This window comes from Delphinus delphis, chromosome 1, assembly GCF_949987515.2.
Source record: "Delphinus delphis chromosome 1, mDelDel1.2, whole genome shotgun sequence".
In the NCBI taxonomy this organism is placed as follows: domain Eukaryota; kingdom Metazoa; phylum Chordata; class Mammalia; order Artiodactyla; family Delphinidae; genus Delphinus; species Delphinus delphis.
In genome coordinates this window covers 129,847,836-129,863,689 of record NC_082683.1, presented here as the reverse complement: position 1 = coordinate 129,863,689, position 15,854 = coordinate 129,847,836, and the positions used below count along the sequence as shown (strand labels likewise).

General features: G+C 37.0%; 1 protein-coding gene across 3 annotated transcripts in view; it reads right to left on the bottom strand.

The window, feature by feature from the left end:
- Nucleotides 1-15,854, bottom strand: part of RABGAP1L (RAB GTPase activating protein 1 like) — a 682,701-nt gene that overhangs the window by 491,076 nt on the left and 175,771 nt on the right. For all 3 annotated transcript variants that reach the window (XM_060034268.1, XM_060034260.1, XM_060034251.1), the window contains exons 12-13: nt 8,295-8,388; nt 315-465 (exon numbers count right to left, since the gene is read on the bottom strand). In XM_060034268.1, coding sequence (XP_059890251.1) covers nt 315-465; nt 8,295-8,388 — 245 coding nt within the window. The remainder of the gene's footprint in view (nt 1-314; nt 466-8,294; nt 8,389-15,854) is intronic.

Here is a 15,854-nt window from a genome sequence, read left to right as displayed (position 1 = left end):
TACAACTGTACATAAATGTCATACAGTAAGAAAGGTTAATTGAGAGTACTTGAAATATAAGTATATTCCAACTTAGTAAACAGTTATAAAGTTACCTGAACAAAAAAATGAAAGCCAAGGCATTAAGTGTTCATAGATCACTACAGTGCATTGTTTATCACTGTCCAACAAGTGTTTAGAACAAAAGGCAACTATTCACTGAACAACAATAGAGTTTTTAAAGAAGTTCAAAGCATTTATGACTTACTGGAGCTATGAAAACAGGATTTACTTAATATACTGTTGCATGAGAATAATATGAAAAGATCTCCTACCTTTGTGATAAGAAGTCGGTACCTATCCAGCATTGCCTGGTTGTCATGGCAGCCTGCTAATAATTGCCATACCTCTGCCCTCAATGCTTCAGGAACACCACTCTTCACCAGAGTAGACAGCCCTTTTGGTCGCGCACCAAGATTATTGTGCCTGAGAAAACAAGAAAATAAACCATTCATACTACCTTCACCACTGCTGACCTGCTGTTGTTATGAAAAGTATATTGATGAGTTTATATAAAAGTGCAAGACTGGATCAGGAGAAAAATGGCAGGGAGGGGCATGAAATAATAATAGTAGTGCTTAAGTTTAGTAATGTCTTCAACTTTTTTTCTTGATTCCATCTTCTTTATTAGTGAACCATGTTATTCCACCCACAAGGAAAGTTCTTTCTTCTCCTCATTTACTTTTTAATCATCCTATGAACCTACTCATAATAATGAATATGTTAACTATATATTTCTAGGCAGCATTCCAAGGCATAAAAAGAGCCATCTGAATCCCCTGAGATGAACGTATGACAAGTTGGCTAATGATGTGTGTATGGTAAGTGTTGGGGGCAAGGAATGCTGAAAGTAGATCAGGGGCCTATCACACCTTGACTATATACCTCTACATCCTGACCCAAAGTGCTTCCTAAAGCAAGAACCTAGACCTTTCCTCCAAAACATATACAACCTATCCAACTCCCCAGCAACATACACTTATCAGCCTTACCCATTTCCAAGGGTGTTTAGAATTGGAACAATGAAAAATACATTGTCATGAAGTCAATGATCACATAGTAGGTATGCTACTATGATAATCTGCCCAACTGAACAAGAAACTGAACTGTAGTTCCCAGTCTATGCCTAGCTTGAACCTGGAGCTATGTTCTATGCCTTTTTGTTCAGACTTTATCTCTACTTTGCTGCTCACCTTTGATCTCTTAGAGCTGATCCTAGTGTAATCATCTGGACTCCAAACCTTAATGATGTACTCTGGTTTGGTCTAACATCCCAGGTTCTGGTTTCAAGTTTTAAGCCTGAAAAGTCATAGAAACCATATGTCTATTTTCTAAAATTGGCCTCCCATCTACTTTACCTCCTTCTCTATCTTTACACACTCTTCCAGCTCCAGGCCAGACCTCAGTTTTGGCATGCCCTTCATCTGAAAATATGTTCCATGCTTTCCCCATCCTCTCATAGTCCAGCTATCTTGGAAAAACTGTAATAAGTTCCATAACTCGAAAGTTCAAGTAAACTCATCTCATTAATATCTTTAATAAACCATCAAATTCATGACCATTCTGCTTTCTTTCAGCCTCATAAAGGAAAACGTTTATATTGTTGAGTTAGGGAACCTAAGCTGATAATACTGACAGGCTTGAAGCAAAACAAAGTAAAAAGAGGTAGAGCTTACATGATTTAACATGCTACGACACCATTAACATAATTATGCTGCTAAGTGAAAAAAGCAGGTTTCAAAATAGTATATATATGGTATTATTTAAAATACACATTCTCTCTCTCACACTCTCTCCCTAACACATACTATTTTGAAACCTGCTTTTGACATGCATAGAAAAGAATATGGAAGAATAAACTCCAAAATATCTATGTAATGGAATTGAGAGAAAGTACTCCTTTTATTTTCCTATACTGTTTGAAATATTTACAACGGTCTTGAATGTTTTTATAATAATACACCAAAAAAACCGTTTCAGGTCTTTAAATTTCTCTCATGGACTTCAATTAAAATATAAATTTAGTTAATTTAGAAAAACACCATAGCTAAATATGTTCCATAAAATATGTCAAGTAGATAGAGTATTAACTATTCTTGAGAAGACTTATACCTGAGTAAACTGTATGACACATGGATTTCCTTCCTACTGCCTCTTCTTCACTATCCAACTGAATTTAAGATTAGCAAAAGAATACTGCACCACAAGAGAGCCAGGATCAGTCATAAAAGGATCTTTTTTGTAATTTATTATTTGATTCTGATTACACTTTTGAATAGGAAAAACGTATGTGGTTTGAGGGCTAGGAAAGTTTCTGTACTCTTAATGTAAAAAAAGAAATGAGTTAGCTAAAAACAACAGTGTGCAAAGGGCTAAGCTCATTTCCTATGAAATTAAATGCAAAATATGCTGAATTATGAGTCCCATAATGTACAATATCATATAAGAATTCAAATTAATTAAATATATTACATATTATACAGAAATCAAGGTCATCACTGTGTATCTACAGCTATTAAAATTCCAATAAATATCTCCTATAAAAGAAACCTTTATTCCACCCCACATCACACTCTAGATATCATACTGTCTCCTACCTTGCACATCAAATTTCTCTAAAGGATCGCTGTATACTCAATCTCTATTTCTTCCCCTCACACTCATTCCTCAGCTCAACTCAACATGGCTTCTCTATCTCTCCTAGAAACAGTTTTCACTTAAGCAATACATGACCTCTCTATGCCACTAAACTCAAAAGACATTTTTCACTCCTTTCACTGTTGACCACTTTGTTTCCCTCGGCTTCAATAACAAAGCACTCTCTTTTCCTCCCACCCACAAACCCCACTGATGATTGCTTCTCCTCTATTAACCTCTTAAGTATTCTGAGCTTTTAATCTCTCCAGTTTCCCTCAGTGATCTAATTCTCTTCAATCTCTTGTCTCTGGGCATTGTCATCCATGCCCATGTATTCTGAGCTCCAGAAATCAACATGCTCAAATCTAAACTCATATTCTTTCTCCCTAAACCTCATCGTTTTCCAGGGTATCCTACCTCAGTGATTGTCACTACAATCCAACCAAATTAGAAACCTAGGCGTTATGGTTGACATTACTCTCTGTCCCATAATCCATTACTAATCCATCAAGAAGTCTAATGCATTTTATTTTCCCAACCTGTCCAAAATCCATGCACTTCTACTTCCACTACCACCAACTGTAGTCACTCTACAACCTCTACAATGACCTCCTAACATCCACTCGTCCTACTACGATATGCTTCCAATGCGGCAGACAAAATGAAGAGGACAAACAGCTTGATTAAGCGTTATGTTGGCTCAAATTACTTTGTATAATGATTTATATAAGATTTTGAATCTGGAATATCTCTTCCTACTCATGCATACACACACCTTAAGGTTAATAGTCAACAGTCCCTAATACACATTTTACCATAATATGATTCAACTCAACCAACATTCAGCTTCTAGCTGACCCTCAGCCATCTGTTTGGCTGGGTATAATAGAAAAGTCTTTTCTCCTCTCTTAAAAACCCAGGCACTATTTATCTTTACAGACTGACATTTAAAAAGAACTATGTCATTCATAACACAACATGATTAACAGCTTTAATTTACTGATTATTCTTGTAATGACACAGTAATTATATTGCATATAGCACCCTAGTACTTAAGAGATACTAGTGGATACTAAGCTAAATGCTACTAGTATACATCTATGACCAGAGAAGACCCAAACAAAAGAACAATCTATAGAAATAATCATTGTTTCAATATTTCTAATAAAAATATAACTATATATGGCCATTGCTTTAATAGCGTACAGCATTAACTGCAGCTATCAAGAGACTTGGAAATGGGCTAGTTATGACAGGTGCCGAACTCTGCACTAGAAGCAAGATAGTTATCAAATTATTCAAAAAGTCACACATAAACCAGACATATACTAAACAAGTAGTAATCGGGCAGTTTTTAATGCATGAATATAAACTCCACAAGGGCAGGAATCTCTGTCTTCTTTAGTTATACATCCCAAGCACCTAGAACAGTGCCTGGCATATAAAAGGTCTTCAATACATTTTAGGTAAATGAATAGGTTTATGAAACTAAATTAATATGATCAACTACTAAGGCTAAGCTAAAGAATGCTTTTTTAAAAGCAAACATTCTCTTTGATTCTAATAGCATCATAAAGCTGTTTTATATTCATCTAGTTACCTTCAAAGAGGCATCTTTTCTTGAAACTATCTGGGCATGTAAGAACTTTCTCTATTGTTAAAGCTGTCCAGAAGAGAATTTCAAAGGGAAGGTATCATTTCTAACAAAAACAGCAGAGAAATCAAGAGATGAGAAGAAAACCCATTGAATGAAACTGAGTGGTCACTGATGGAATTAGGAAAGTTTTGATAGAGGGGAGGTGGAAGTAAGTGGTTAGAAGATATGAGAATGTGAGGGCAGCAGCCTGACCCATGTTAAAAGGTTTTCTCAGAAAAGGGAATAGCTAGAACTGAAACTAAAAGATGGAGAACATCAAGTAAAGTTAGGCATTTCTCCTTCCACTATTAATGATAAGACCTAGATATGTCAACCTAGGTCTTACTTTAAGTTAAACAAGCTACATGAAGAAAAGTTTCAAGAAAAGAGACACATTAAAGGTCACTGGATAAATCAAGAACACATATTTTAATCTGATCTGTATGTGTTTTTGCCGGGTTTTTTCATTAGTCAAAAAAGTGGAACATTATATTGATGTGAAAAGGAAGGAAGCTATGGATGTTCATGCTTAGTGATTCAAATCCTTCATGTTTCCCAAGTTTAGATTTTTTTTCCCCCTGTCAAGTCTGCTGATGCTCAGCTAGGTTGAGAAACCATGGATTAAGAACACATTTTCCCACTGTGATAATAAGTATAGCTATGAAAAATATAATCAAAGTGCCTATTAAATGCATACTGACTTTCTGAAAGTCTAATAAAAGAGAATGAATAGTTTGAAGATGGTTTTATTTATATATAATAAACTATACTCAATTTTTACCTCAGGTTCACTTCATCTTTTTTGGTTAGAAAATCTTCCTGCCACAAAAGCTGACTTACATCTAAGGGTTCAGCATCAGCACTCTGCTTTCTTAAGCTATCCAGAAATAATTCTGCCCCAATTCCTTAAATTCTTTAAATAATTTAATGTATAAGTCATCAGCATTACCATTCTGAATATATTCAGGAAAAAGAAATCTTGCTACAACTTCAGTTTGTTTCCAAGTCCTCCCTTCACAAACATCTCCTCATTTCCTCTCTCCCTGACCCTCTCCCTCTCCTCTCTCAATCCCTGTTTCCTCATTTTTTTTATTTAGTTCTTTCATCAAGACACCTTAACTCCAGTCTTGTATGAAGACCTCCACCACTGAACATTTTATAGTCTGTTTTCCATTTTCTTTTCCATAGTATCCTTATTTTTTTCTGATTATTTCAAATTAGTATTAAATAGTCTTCCTTTATATCTTTCTAATAGTGTATTTCATTATCTGAATTCTGATTTTATCCATAAAAGCTTCACTTTATTTTAATAGAGTGATCTAGTTGTTTTATAATAAGTTGAAAATACTTTCAACTATGTTTTATTTAAAAGTGCCTTGAGGGCTTCCCTGGTGGCGCAGTGGTTGAGAGTCCGCCTGCCAATGCAGGGGACGCGGGTTCGTGCCCCGGTCCGGGAAGATCCCACATGCCGCGGAGCGGCTGCGCCTGTGAGCCATGACCGCTGAGCCTGCGCGTCCGGAGCCTGTGCTCCGCGACGGGAGAAGCCACAGCGGTGAGAGGCCCGCGTACCGCAAAAAAATAAAAAATAAAAAAAAAAAATAAAAGTGCCTTGAGAACACAGGCTGTCTCCTCATAAAAATCTCCCCAAAGCACAAAATGTAGTGTTTTCCCCAAAAGGTGCTTTACCTAAATAAATCACAAAAATATCTTCATGTAAGTCCCTAAGCTAGTATTCCTAAGACTCACTGAAAAGCTCTAAAAAAGATGAATGTTTAAAAAAGATATTCCAAGAGCAATTTAAAAATTTTGTCAATTCTTGTGTAATAGATATAAACTCTCAAACAGGCAAATTTTATTGTTTTCATATGAATTGTCATGACACAACTGCAATAATAAGCCAAATAAAATAAAAATACATACTTGAATTGTAAAAGATCCAGCAAGTTTTATAAAGGTCTAAAAATCAGTTATCTTAGTCCTTTAAAATAGTTCCCTCAGATTCTTTCAATGAGTTTCTTGAAGTCCACTACTAAAAATATAATGTAGAAAGATGGTATTTTATTTCTGCAAAAAATGTACACTGAATGATAGCTGAGAAATCCCATCAACTCTACTTCAGAATTCTTTCTCTGTTTGGAACTCCTCTCCATACAAAAGACCCATGAGTTTGGTATAGACCTCATCAACCCATGCAATTACATCCTAACTACCTTCTCTATTAATACTTTCTTCCTACTCCAAAATTACCTTTCTAAATAATAAAAAGCATCATAGCAATTTCACCTTTAAAATATTTGTTGGGGATTTTCTTTATCACATTTATTGTATTTTTTTTTCTACTTTTGTGTTCATTCGAAAATTTCCATTGGGTCCTCAGTGCTAACAGAAGTATTTATCCATTATGTCACAATTATCTGTTTAAATGTCTATATGCCTCTATAAGACGGTAAACTCTTTGGGGGTAGGAATTATCTCCTATTCATATTTAAATCAGCATACAATTCCTAAGAGAGAATAGATGAATTTTTTAAGTTGGGTAAAAAATCAAGTGATTGTCACTTTATAAAAAAGAAATTTCTTAACCATTTTCTTAACAAAATGGTTAAGAAATTTGAAACAACCTCATTGTTTCAGTTATTTTGTTAAAATGGTCTGTTATGAGTGTATATTCCCACCCTTCTTGATTATGAACCTCAAAGGTAGGAACTGGGTATTTATCTATGTGTCTGTATGTATACGTATCTATGTCCACCATACTGCCATTCTCATGATCTCTCTTTAAACTCATACGAGAAGTCTGGGAAGGGTATCAATTTTCCTAGTTTATTCTCTCTTGTGCTAAAACTTCTACATGCTCCTATAAAAAGTAATCCAGAAACCTATGTACATTATAGAAATGGCAGCCTGTCCAACTGGTTAAAAAGTTCTGGCTCTGGAGCCAGACTGCCTAGATTCAAATCCTGTCATTTACTTGTTGCATGATCATGGGCAAATTATTTATTGACCATGGGATCTTGAGCAAGTTACCTATTTGCTGCCATTATCTGTTGTGTATTTTTATACTAGCTACCTGACATAGCTGCACCTCCATTTTCTCATCTGTAAAATGAAGATAATAATAATCCCTAGGTCAGAGGGTTGTCATGATGATAATTAACTAAGGTATCTAAAGTGCTTAGAACAGCACCCGACACACAGTAAGTACACTTAAGTCAGCTATTACTTTTGTAGCCATGCCCCACCTTTCCTTCTGTTACAATGAATGTTCTGCGCTTCTAAATACAACTCCTCCACTAGTCAACAAGTCCATCTCTTCTTGCCTATTCATCGACTTCTCTTGCAACTGTGTCCTCTTCCTCTGGCATTATCAAATTTTCTCTTCCTACTAGATCATTTCCAACAACATACAATGTGCAGGCTATATCGGCCATCCTAATTTTCAGAATAATCTCTCAACCCACATCCACTTCCTAATTATGTCCCTATTTCTTATCCTCTCCTTCTAGCAAAACTTCTCCGAAGACCTATCTATCTATAACTGCTGATTATCTTTCCTCTTAGACATAGTCCAATCAGGCTTTCATTCCTACCTCTCCACAGAGGGGTTCTGGTCCAAGTAACCAGTGACATTCAAATTGCTGGACCCAATGAAATTCTCAGGCTTCCTCTGACTTGACCTATCAGCAGTTGATCACTTCCTCCTTCTTGATAGTCTTAATTCACTTGATTTCTACCTTGGTTCTCCTCCTACCTTGGTTCTCTTCCTCCAAAGGATCTTTCTTGGACTCCTTTGCATGATCTTTCCTACTCATCTTTCCAACTGCCAAACACTGGAGTGGTTGAAGGCTCAACCCCTAGATGACCATCTATATTGACTGCCTAAGTAATCTCAAGATTAAGATATGTAAACACATAGATTTTAATAAAGCAAATTAATATCAATTATGTAAATATAAAATTTTCAATAAAAAAAAAAGTTTACCATCTTCCTAGCAATTCTCCCCAAGAATATAGGATCTTCTCAGGACAATCCTTAGACACATCACCTGTTCCACTCGAGAGTTCATTATCACTCTCTGCAGAAGAAATACAAAAAGAACAAACATTATATTACATACTATATTAGATATTAATGTATTTTAAAACAAGAAACATGACTGTGTGTCTAATGAACAATCAAATAATACTTTTGCTTAATTATTATACCCATTGCAAAAATAACAGTATTTCATTAATACATTTTATCTTTAGTGCCTCAATAAATATTTTCAAATCACAAGTTTTTATGAAAATTCTTGTCTACAGTTTACACAGTATGAAATTGAAAATACCTATAAATAAATATCTTTACCCAAAGAGAGAAAATTTAAAAGCTAATGGTAACATGATTAGAAATTCTTATATGGTGCTTTATTCATCAGTTGAACATTCTCAGAAATTAATATTTTATTTAAATTATTTAAATTATTTTATTACTATAGTTATTAATATTTACTGAGATAAATAAATACTAAAAACAAGAGTCAGACATATATATCAATATATAACACCAAGAAACATGTATAATATGATACAAACACACAACCAGAAATCTAAAAAACCTTTTTAAGGTTTTTTAAAGATATATTGATAAGTACAAGATATTTTTGACTAAGGAAAGATGAAACTATTTGGTCTTTTAAAATGGCAACTGTATAAAACATCCCAAGATGTAAAGTAATCGTTTCAGAAAGAATAAGATAGGTTGAGTTACAGTTTACAATCAGTGGTGAAAATGAGTAATTCTAAGGTCTATAAATCTTTTTTGAGTGGTAACAGTTGGTAGAGAAAGGAGATGTAATGGGCACAATTCACCTACATTATAACAAAGACTCTGACACAGTACTACCTAAGAAAAGGCTGGAGAAGTATTGTCTGAATGATGAAATAAGCTAGATAAAAATCTGTCTGGCTGATGGCAAGTACTAAGGTTTTTTTTGTTTTGTTTTGTTTTTTTGCAGTACGTGGGCCTCTCACTGTTGTGGCCTCTCCCGTTGCAGAGCACAGGCTCCAGACGCACAGGCTCAGCGGCCATGGCTCACGGGCCCAGCAGCTCCGTGGCATGTGGGATCTTCCCATACCGGGGCACGAACCCGTCTCCCCTGCATCGGCAGGCAGACTCTCAACCACTGCGCCACCAGGGAAGCCCAGTACTAAGGTTTAATCAATGCTGTTACAGTATAGTAGGGATTGGCATTAAGTGAATCACATTGGGATCTGTGTTAAGAACAGTTTTACTTAGCATGCTACAAATCCCATGATCCAATCATAAACTCATTCATGTATCAGTGGATATATTCAACACCAAAAATTAATATGATAAATAAAGGTTTATCTGGCAAGGTTAAAAAATTTGGTCATATCCATCCGAAAAGATTTTATCACGTATTTAGTAAAATATAAACAAACTATATGCATACACACAGACAAATGCTTCACCATATTTAGGATGATACCGGATAAACAAGAATCATGAGGGACATTTTATTCAAAAAGTAAGTATTGGGACTTCCCTGATAGCGCAGTGGTTAAGAATCCACCTGCCAATGCAGGGGACATGGGTTCGAGCCCTGGTCCGGGAAGATCCCACATGCCGCGGAGCAACTAAGCCCATGTGCCATAACTACTGAGCCTGTGCTCTAGAGCCCGTGAGCCACAACTACTGAGCCCACATGCAACAACTACTGAAGCCCGCACACCTAGAGCCCGTGTTCCACAACAAGAGAAGCTACTGCAATGAGAAGCCTGCGCACTGCAACAAAGAGTAGCCCCCGCTCACCGCGACTAGAGAAAGCCTGCACACAGCAACGAAGACCCAATGCAGCTAAAAATAAGTAAATAAATTTATTAAAAAACAAAACAAAACAAAACAAAAAAAACTAATGAAAGCCAAAATTTCAAAAAAGTAAGCATTATTCTGGATGGTGGGATGAAGGTTAAAAGGATATACACTAACATCACTGCTCTAGAAATACCTCACATAAGCAACTCTATGAACTTTGCAACAAGTTCATCATGAAAATAATAGAAATGAGATATTTTTTAAAGCTAAAGTACATGAAGTATTACTAAGTACTGGAGGAATAATGTTAACAGAAACAACTGAAGCCTTAATATTAAAATATCCTAATGTGAACTACTACCCCTTATAATCCTTATAATTTTTTAAACTGAACTGAGGCACTTCTGAGAGTCATATGAAATGAATAAAGGAAACCTCATTTAAAGTGAAGTCAGGAAGCCATGGGGGGGCAGTTCTCACACATGTATCATTCACCGCAGCTTACAGACCCCAGCAGGAAGAAAGATTTCCTCCTGATCCAGCAAGGACAAGCTGCCCGCCATCTGCAGCCAATGAAGAACCCCTGCAGCCCTCCCCAATTTCCTCCTTTCCTCTATAAAAGCAAGGCCCTCTCATCCGTTCTCCAGATATGCCTATAGTTTACCATTTTTTGCTTGTCCCAAACTACACATCTCTGCTATTCCAAATAAACTTATTTTGCTGGTAAAATAATTGGCTGGTTTTGTTTGTTTAAAATCAGTAGGGAAAAGGGACACTATTAAAAGTTACACTGGAAAGCAGGTTAAACTTAGACTCTCAGGCAAACAGACTGCTGGTCACCCCTCTTATTAATTAGTACCAAGCATAATATAAGTACTTATAAATTGATACTCAGTTAAGCAGGGTCCAAGACATTCCTACTTTATACTCTAATTTGCTACACAGTAAATCATAATACACCAAGGTGCCAAATTATTTGATGAAGTTGTACATGCTAAACTGGCGACCAAAATCTAAGAACACAATGAAAAGGAAAAAGAAAAAAGGAAACAAACACTGATAGACATCATTAATCTTTTTTTTTTTGCGGTACGCAGGCCTCTCACTGTTGTGGCCTCTCCCGTTGCGGAGCACAGGCTCCGGACGCGCAGGCTCAGCGGCCATGGCTCACGGGCCCAGCCACTCCGCGGCATGTGGGATCTTCCTGGATCGGGGCACAAACCCGTGTCCCCTGCATCAGCAGGCGGACTCTCAACCACTGCACCACCAGGGAAGCCCTATCATTAATCCTGATTATGATAAAACTCAAAAAGTATTACTGATATACAGAATCTTTCAGATTCTTATTATTCTTGTTGGGAAAGGAATTCCTAAGCATGAAACAAAACCAAGATGCTATAAGAAAGAATAAGAAATATAACTACCTATAAATTAAAAACTTCTATGAAGTAAGGTACTATATTAAAAAACAAGCAAAAAAAATTTTTCCAACATATGACAGGGCTATTTTACCTAATATACCAAGATCTTACTAAGCAATAAAATAAAGAACAATCCAACAGAAAATTGGGCCAATGACATGAACATAGTACAGGTCAAAACATATAAAATACAACTAGCCAATAAAGATATTAAAGAAAGCCCTATCTCAATAATTTTTCAATGCAAATTAAAACAATGAAACATATTCACCAATTAGACTGGCAGACAGTATAAAGAATAATAACACCTAATGTTGATAAAAGTATGGGGAAACAGACAAGAAGGTTGATGTTTAAACGAGCAATCTTTTTTAATTTATTAAGATTCTAAATTAATATACCATTTGATCCAGCAACTCCACTTCTAGAAATTTATTATCCAGAAATACATATGCCAAAAATATATATGTAAGAGGATTTTCATTGCATCACTGCTTATAATAATCAGGAATTGAAAACTATCAGGAATCCATCAATAGGAGTTTTATTAATTAAATTATAGTATATCCATTCAAAAGAATACTATCCGGTAGTTTAAAAGAATTGGTGAATCTTTATATGCTAACATGAAAATCACCTAAAATATATTATTTGGTGATGAAAAGAAACAAAAGAGTAATTTTAAGTATGGTTTTATTTTAGTAAATATTGTTACTTATATGATTACAAAGACCTTTAAAAATAACTGTAAGCATATACACCAAACTATTAACAGCAATTATGTTCCAGCACCTAACAGTATCTTATCGCATAGTAGGCACCCAATAAATATTTAGGGAATGCATATTTCACTTTTAAGTTTTATATTTCTGTAATATTTTTATCTTTTAAAATAAATATGCATAACTATAATAATGGGGAAAGGATTTTAATTTTTTAATGAACCCTGTTGCTATATGAAACAAAAACCTATTTTATTATTATAAATCCCTACTAATATGTCATGAAACATGAATGATAACAATGCCTTGTCTTCCTGACAACCTCCCAAGTTACTGTCCACCACAAAAAGGAAATCAGAACTGTAAGCACCTAGACTAGCAAAGGAGAACCCCAAGGAGAAGGAAAGAAAATGGGCACACTGAAGTAAAACCAGATCCCTGATGAACAATTAAGGCAGAAACAACAGCAAGTCAGGGACCAAATATTTGGACAAAAATAGGACTTAGCCAAGGAAGATAGGAGTCCCAAGCTTTTATTGACTTTCTGCCTTTTTTATTTATATTCCAGGCACTCTTCTAAGTTTTACAGGCATTAACTCACTTTATCCTCTAAACAACCTAATGAGGTAGTCACTACTAGTGTGCCCATTTTAAAGGTGAGGAAACTGTGGCACAGAGAGGTTAAATACTACTGACCATGAGTCTTATATATTTACTGGCCATCTTGCTAGACAGGAAGAAAGGGGGCTAAAGAAAAGTAAATTTAAGTCTCTACTATATTAGATAAGACAGAGTTTCTAGGGAGGACTAAAGAAATAAACTAAGAAAAAAATAAGAAAGAAAAAAGACACAAAGTGTGGTGGAAAACATAGTGAGGAGGTTGGCAAGTAAAACGTGACAAAGAAGAAGAGAGAAGGAACAATGGAATCAGGCAGAAACATAAAATGATAACTCTGAAGGTTCTGAAAAAACAACTGCACTCCATTCTACATAAAGAGAAAAAAAGAGAGATAGTGAGGACAAATGAAAGAAGGCTGGGATTCCTATCCTTGGCTAAATCCTAATCCATCAAAATTCAGGTCAGGGGCTTCCCTGGTGGCGCAGTGGTTGAGAGTCCGCCTGCCGATGTAGGGGACAAGTGTTCATGCCCCAGTCCGGGAAGATCCCACATGCCATGGAGCGGCTAGGCCTGTGAGCCATGGCCGCTGTGCCTCCGTGTCCAGAGCCTGTGCTCCGCAACGGGAGAGGCCACAACAGTGAGAGGCCCGGGTACCGCAAAAAAAAAAAAAAAAAATTCAGGTCAGGAGTTACCCTCTTCTGGCTAGGCTAAGTGCGCTCCCTCTAGGCATCTTCAATCATAGCACTTACCACATCCTATTATTATTGACTGTTATCCTCTACATCTTCTCCCATTAGACTCAGTTTCTTGGCAATGGAGACTAACTTTTATTTCTATATTGCCAGTGCCTAGATTAGTACTTGGCCATAAGACCGATAAAAGTTTCCTAAATGGATAATCAGAGGGGAGGGGAAGAAGGAAAATCCATTACAACTAGAAAAAAAAAATTAAAAAGTAATGCCTTGAAAATTAGTGACATTTAGTGTATGAACATCTGTGTGCAGACATGGGTAAATGGGAACCAGGTTCATTCAATCATTCTTAACTGGTCCTGGAGCCAAACTGCCTGCATTTGAAACTCAGTTCCACCACTTACTAGCTGTGATCCTGGTCAAATTACTTAACCTCTCTATTCTTAAGCAGCCTATTTCTAAAATGAGAATAATAACAGTATATATCTTATAGAGTACTGTAGGAGTTAGGCAAGTTACTATATGCAAAACACATATTACAGTGGCTGGCAAAAGGCAAGAGCTATATAAATGTCAGCTATTAAAGCTATCTTGAGACGTAAACCTGGGGTCCAGACGCAAAACCCCCAGACATAAACCCCCCAGGTGGTAAACCGGGCCCAGATGTAAAACTGGGATTCGGAAGTAAACCCTCAGACGTAAACCCCCCAAGTCGTAACCATGGAGCCCAGATGTAAACCTGTGGGCTAGATGTAAACCTGGGTGGAAGCCATGACCTGGGCCTCAGACACCTGCCGAACCCCCGATGCTGCACTCAGGAGCAGAGAAGGCGAGCGCCCAGTGCACTGTATGACTCAGACCCAACACCCAGCCCTCAGGTGACTGCACCTGACTGGGAAGCCCCTGACAGTAGGCCGCCCACAGGCGTCTCCATGATCCGAGGAGAGGAGCCCCCGACAGGATGCCTGGCCCTCAGGCAACTCTGAGACAGGAGAGCTGACCAAGCCATGTGGCTGATAGGGTCTTGGTGCTCTGGCCAGGTGTCAGACCTGTGCCTCTGAGGTGGGAGAGCCAAGTTCAGGACATTGGTCCACCAGAGACCTCCCAGCCTCAAGTAATATCAAATGGCAAAAGCTCTCCCAGAGATTTCCATCTCAAAGCTATGACCCAGCTCCACTCAACAACCAGCAAGTTCCAGTGCTGAACACCCCATGCCAAGCTAGCAAGACAGAAACACAACCCCACCCATTATCAGAGAGGCTGCCTAAAATCATAATAAGGTAACAGACATCCCAAAACACAACCAGATGTGGTCCAGCCCACCAGAAAGACAAGATCCAGCCTCATCCACCAGAACACAGGTACTAGTCCCCTCCACCAGGAAGCCTACACAATCCACTGAACCAACCGTAGCCACTGGGGACAGACACCAAAAACAACGGGAACTACAAACATGCAGCCTGCGAAAAGGAGAGCCCACACACAGTAAGTTAAGCAAAATGAGAAAACACAGAAACACACAGCAGATGAAGGAGCAAGGTAAAAACCTACCAGACCAAACAAATGAAGAGGAAGTAGGCAGGCTACCTGAAAAAGAATTCAGAGTAATGAGAGTAAAAATGATCCAAAATCTTGGAAATAGAATGGAGAAAATACAAGAAACATTTAACAACGAATTAGAAGAACTAAAGATCAAACAAACAATGATGAACACCAAAATAAATGACATTTAAAATTCTCTAGAAGGAATCAAAAGCAGAAAAACAGGGGCAGAAGAACGGATAAGTGACCTGGAAGATAAAATAGTGGAAATAACTACTGCAGAGCAGAATAAAGAAAAAAGAATGGAAAGAATTGAGGACAGTCTCAGACACCTCTGGGACAAGGTTAAACACACGAATTATGAACTATAGGGGTCCCAGAAGACGAAGAGAAAAAGAAAGGGACTGAGAAATATTTGAAGAGATCATAGTTGAAACTTCCCTAGTATGGGAAAGGAAATAGTCAATCAACTCCAGGAAGCGCAGAGAGTCCCATATATGATAAATCCAAGGAGATACACACCAAGACACATATTAATCAAACTTTCAAAAATTAAATACAAAGAAAAAATACTAAAGGCACCAAGGGAAAAGCAACAAATAATATACAAGGGAATCCCCATAAGGTTAACAGCTGATCTTTCAGCAGAAACTCTGCAAACCAGAAGGGAGTGGAAGACATATTTAAAGTGATGAAAGGGAAAAACCTACAACCAAGATTACTCT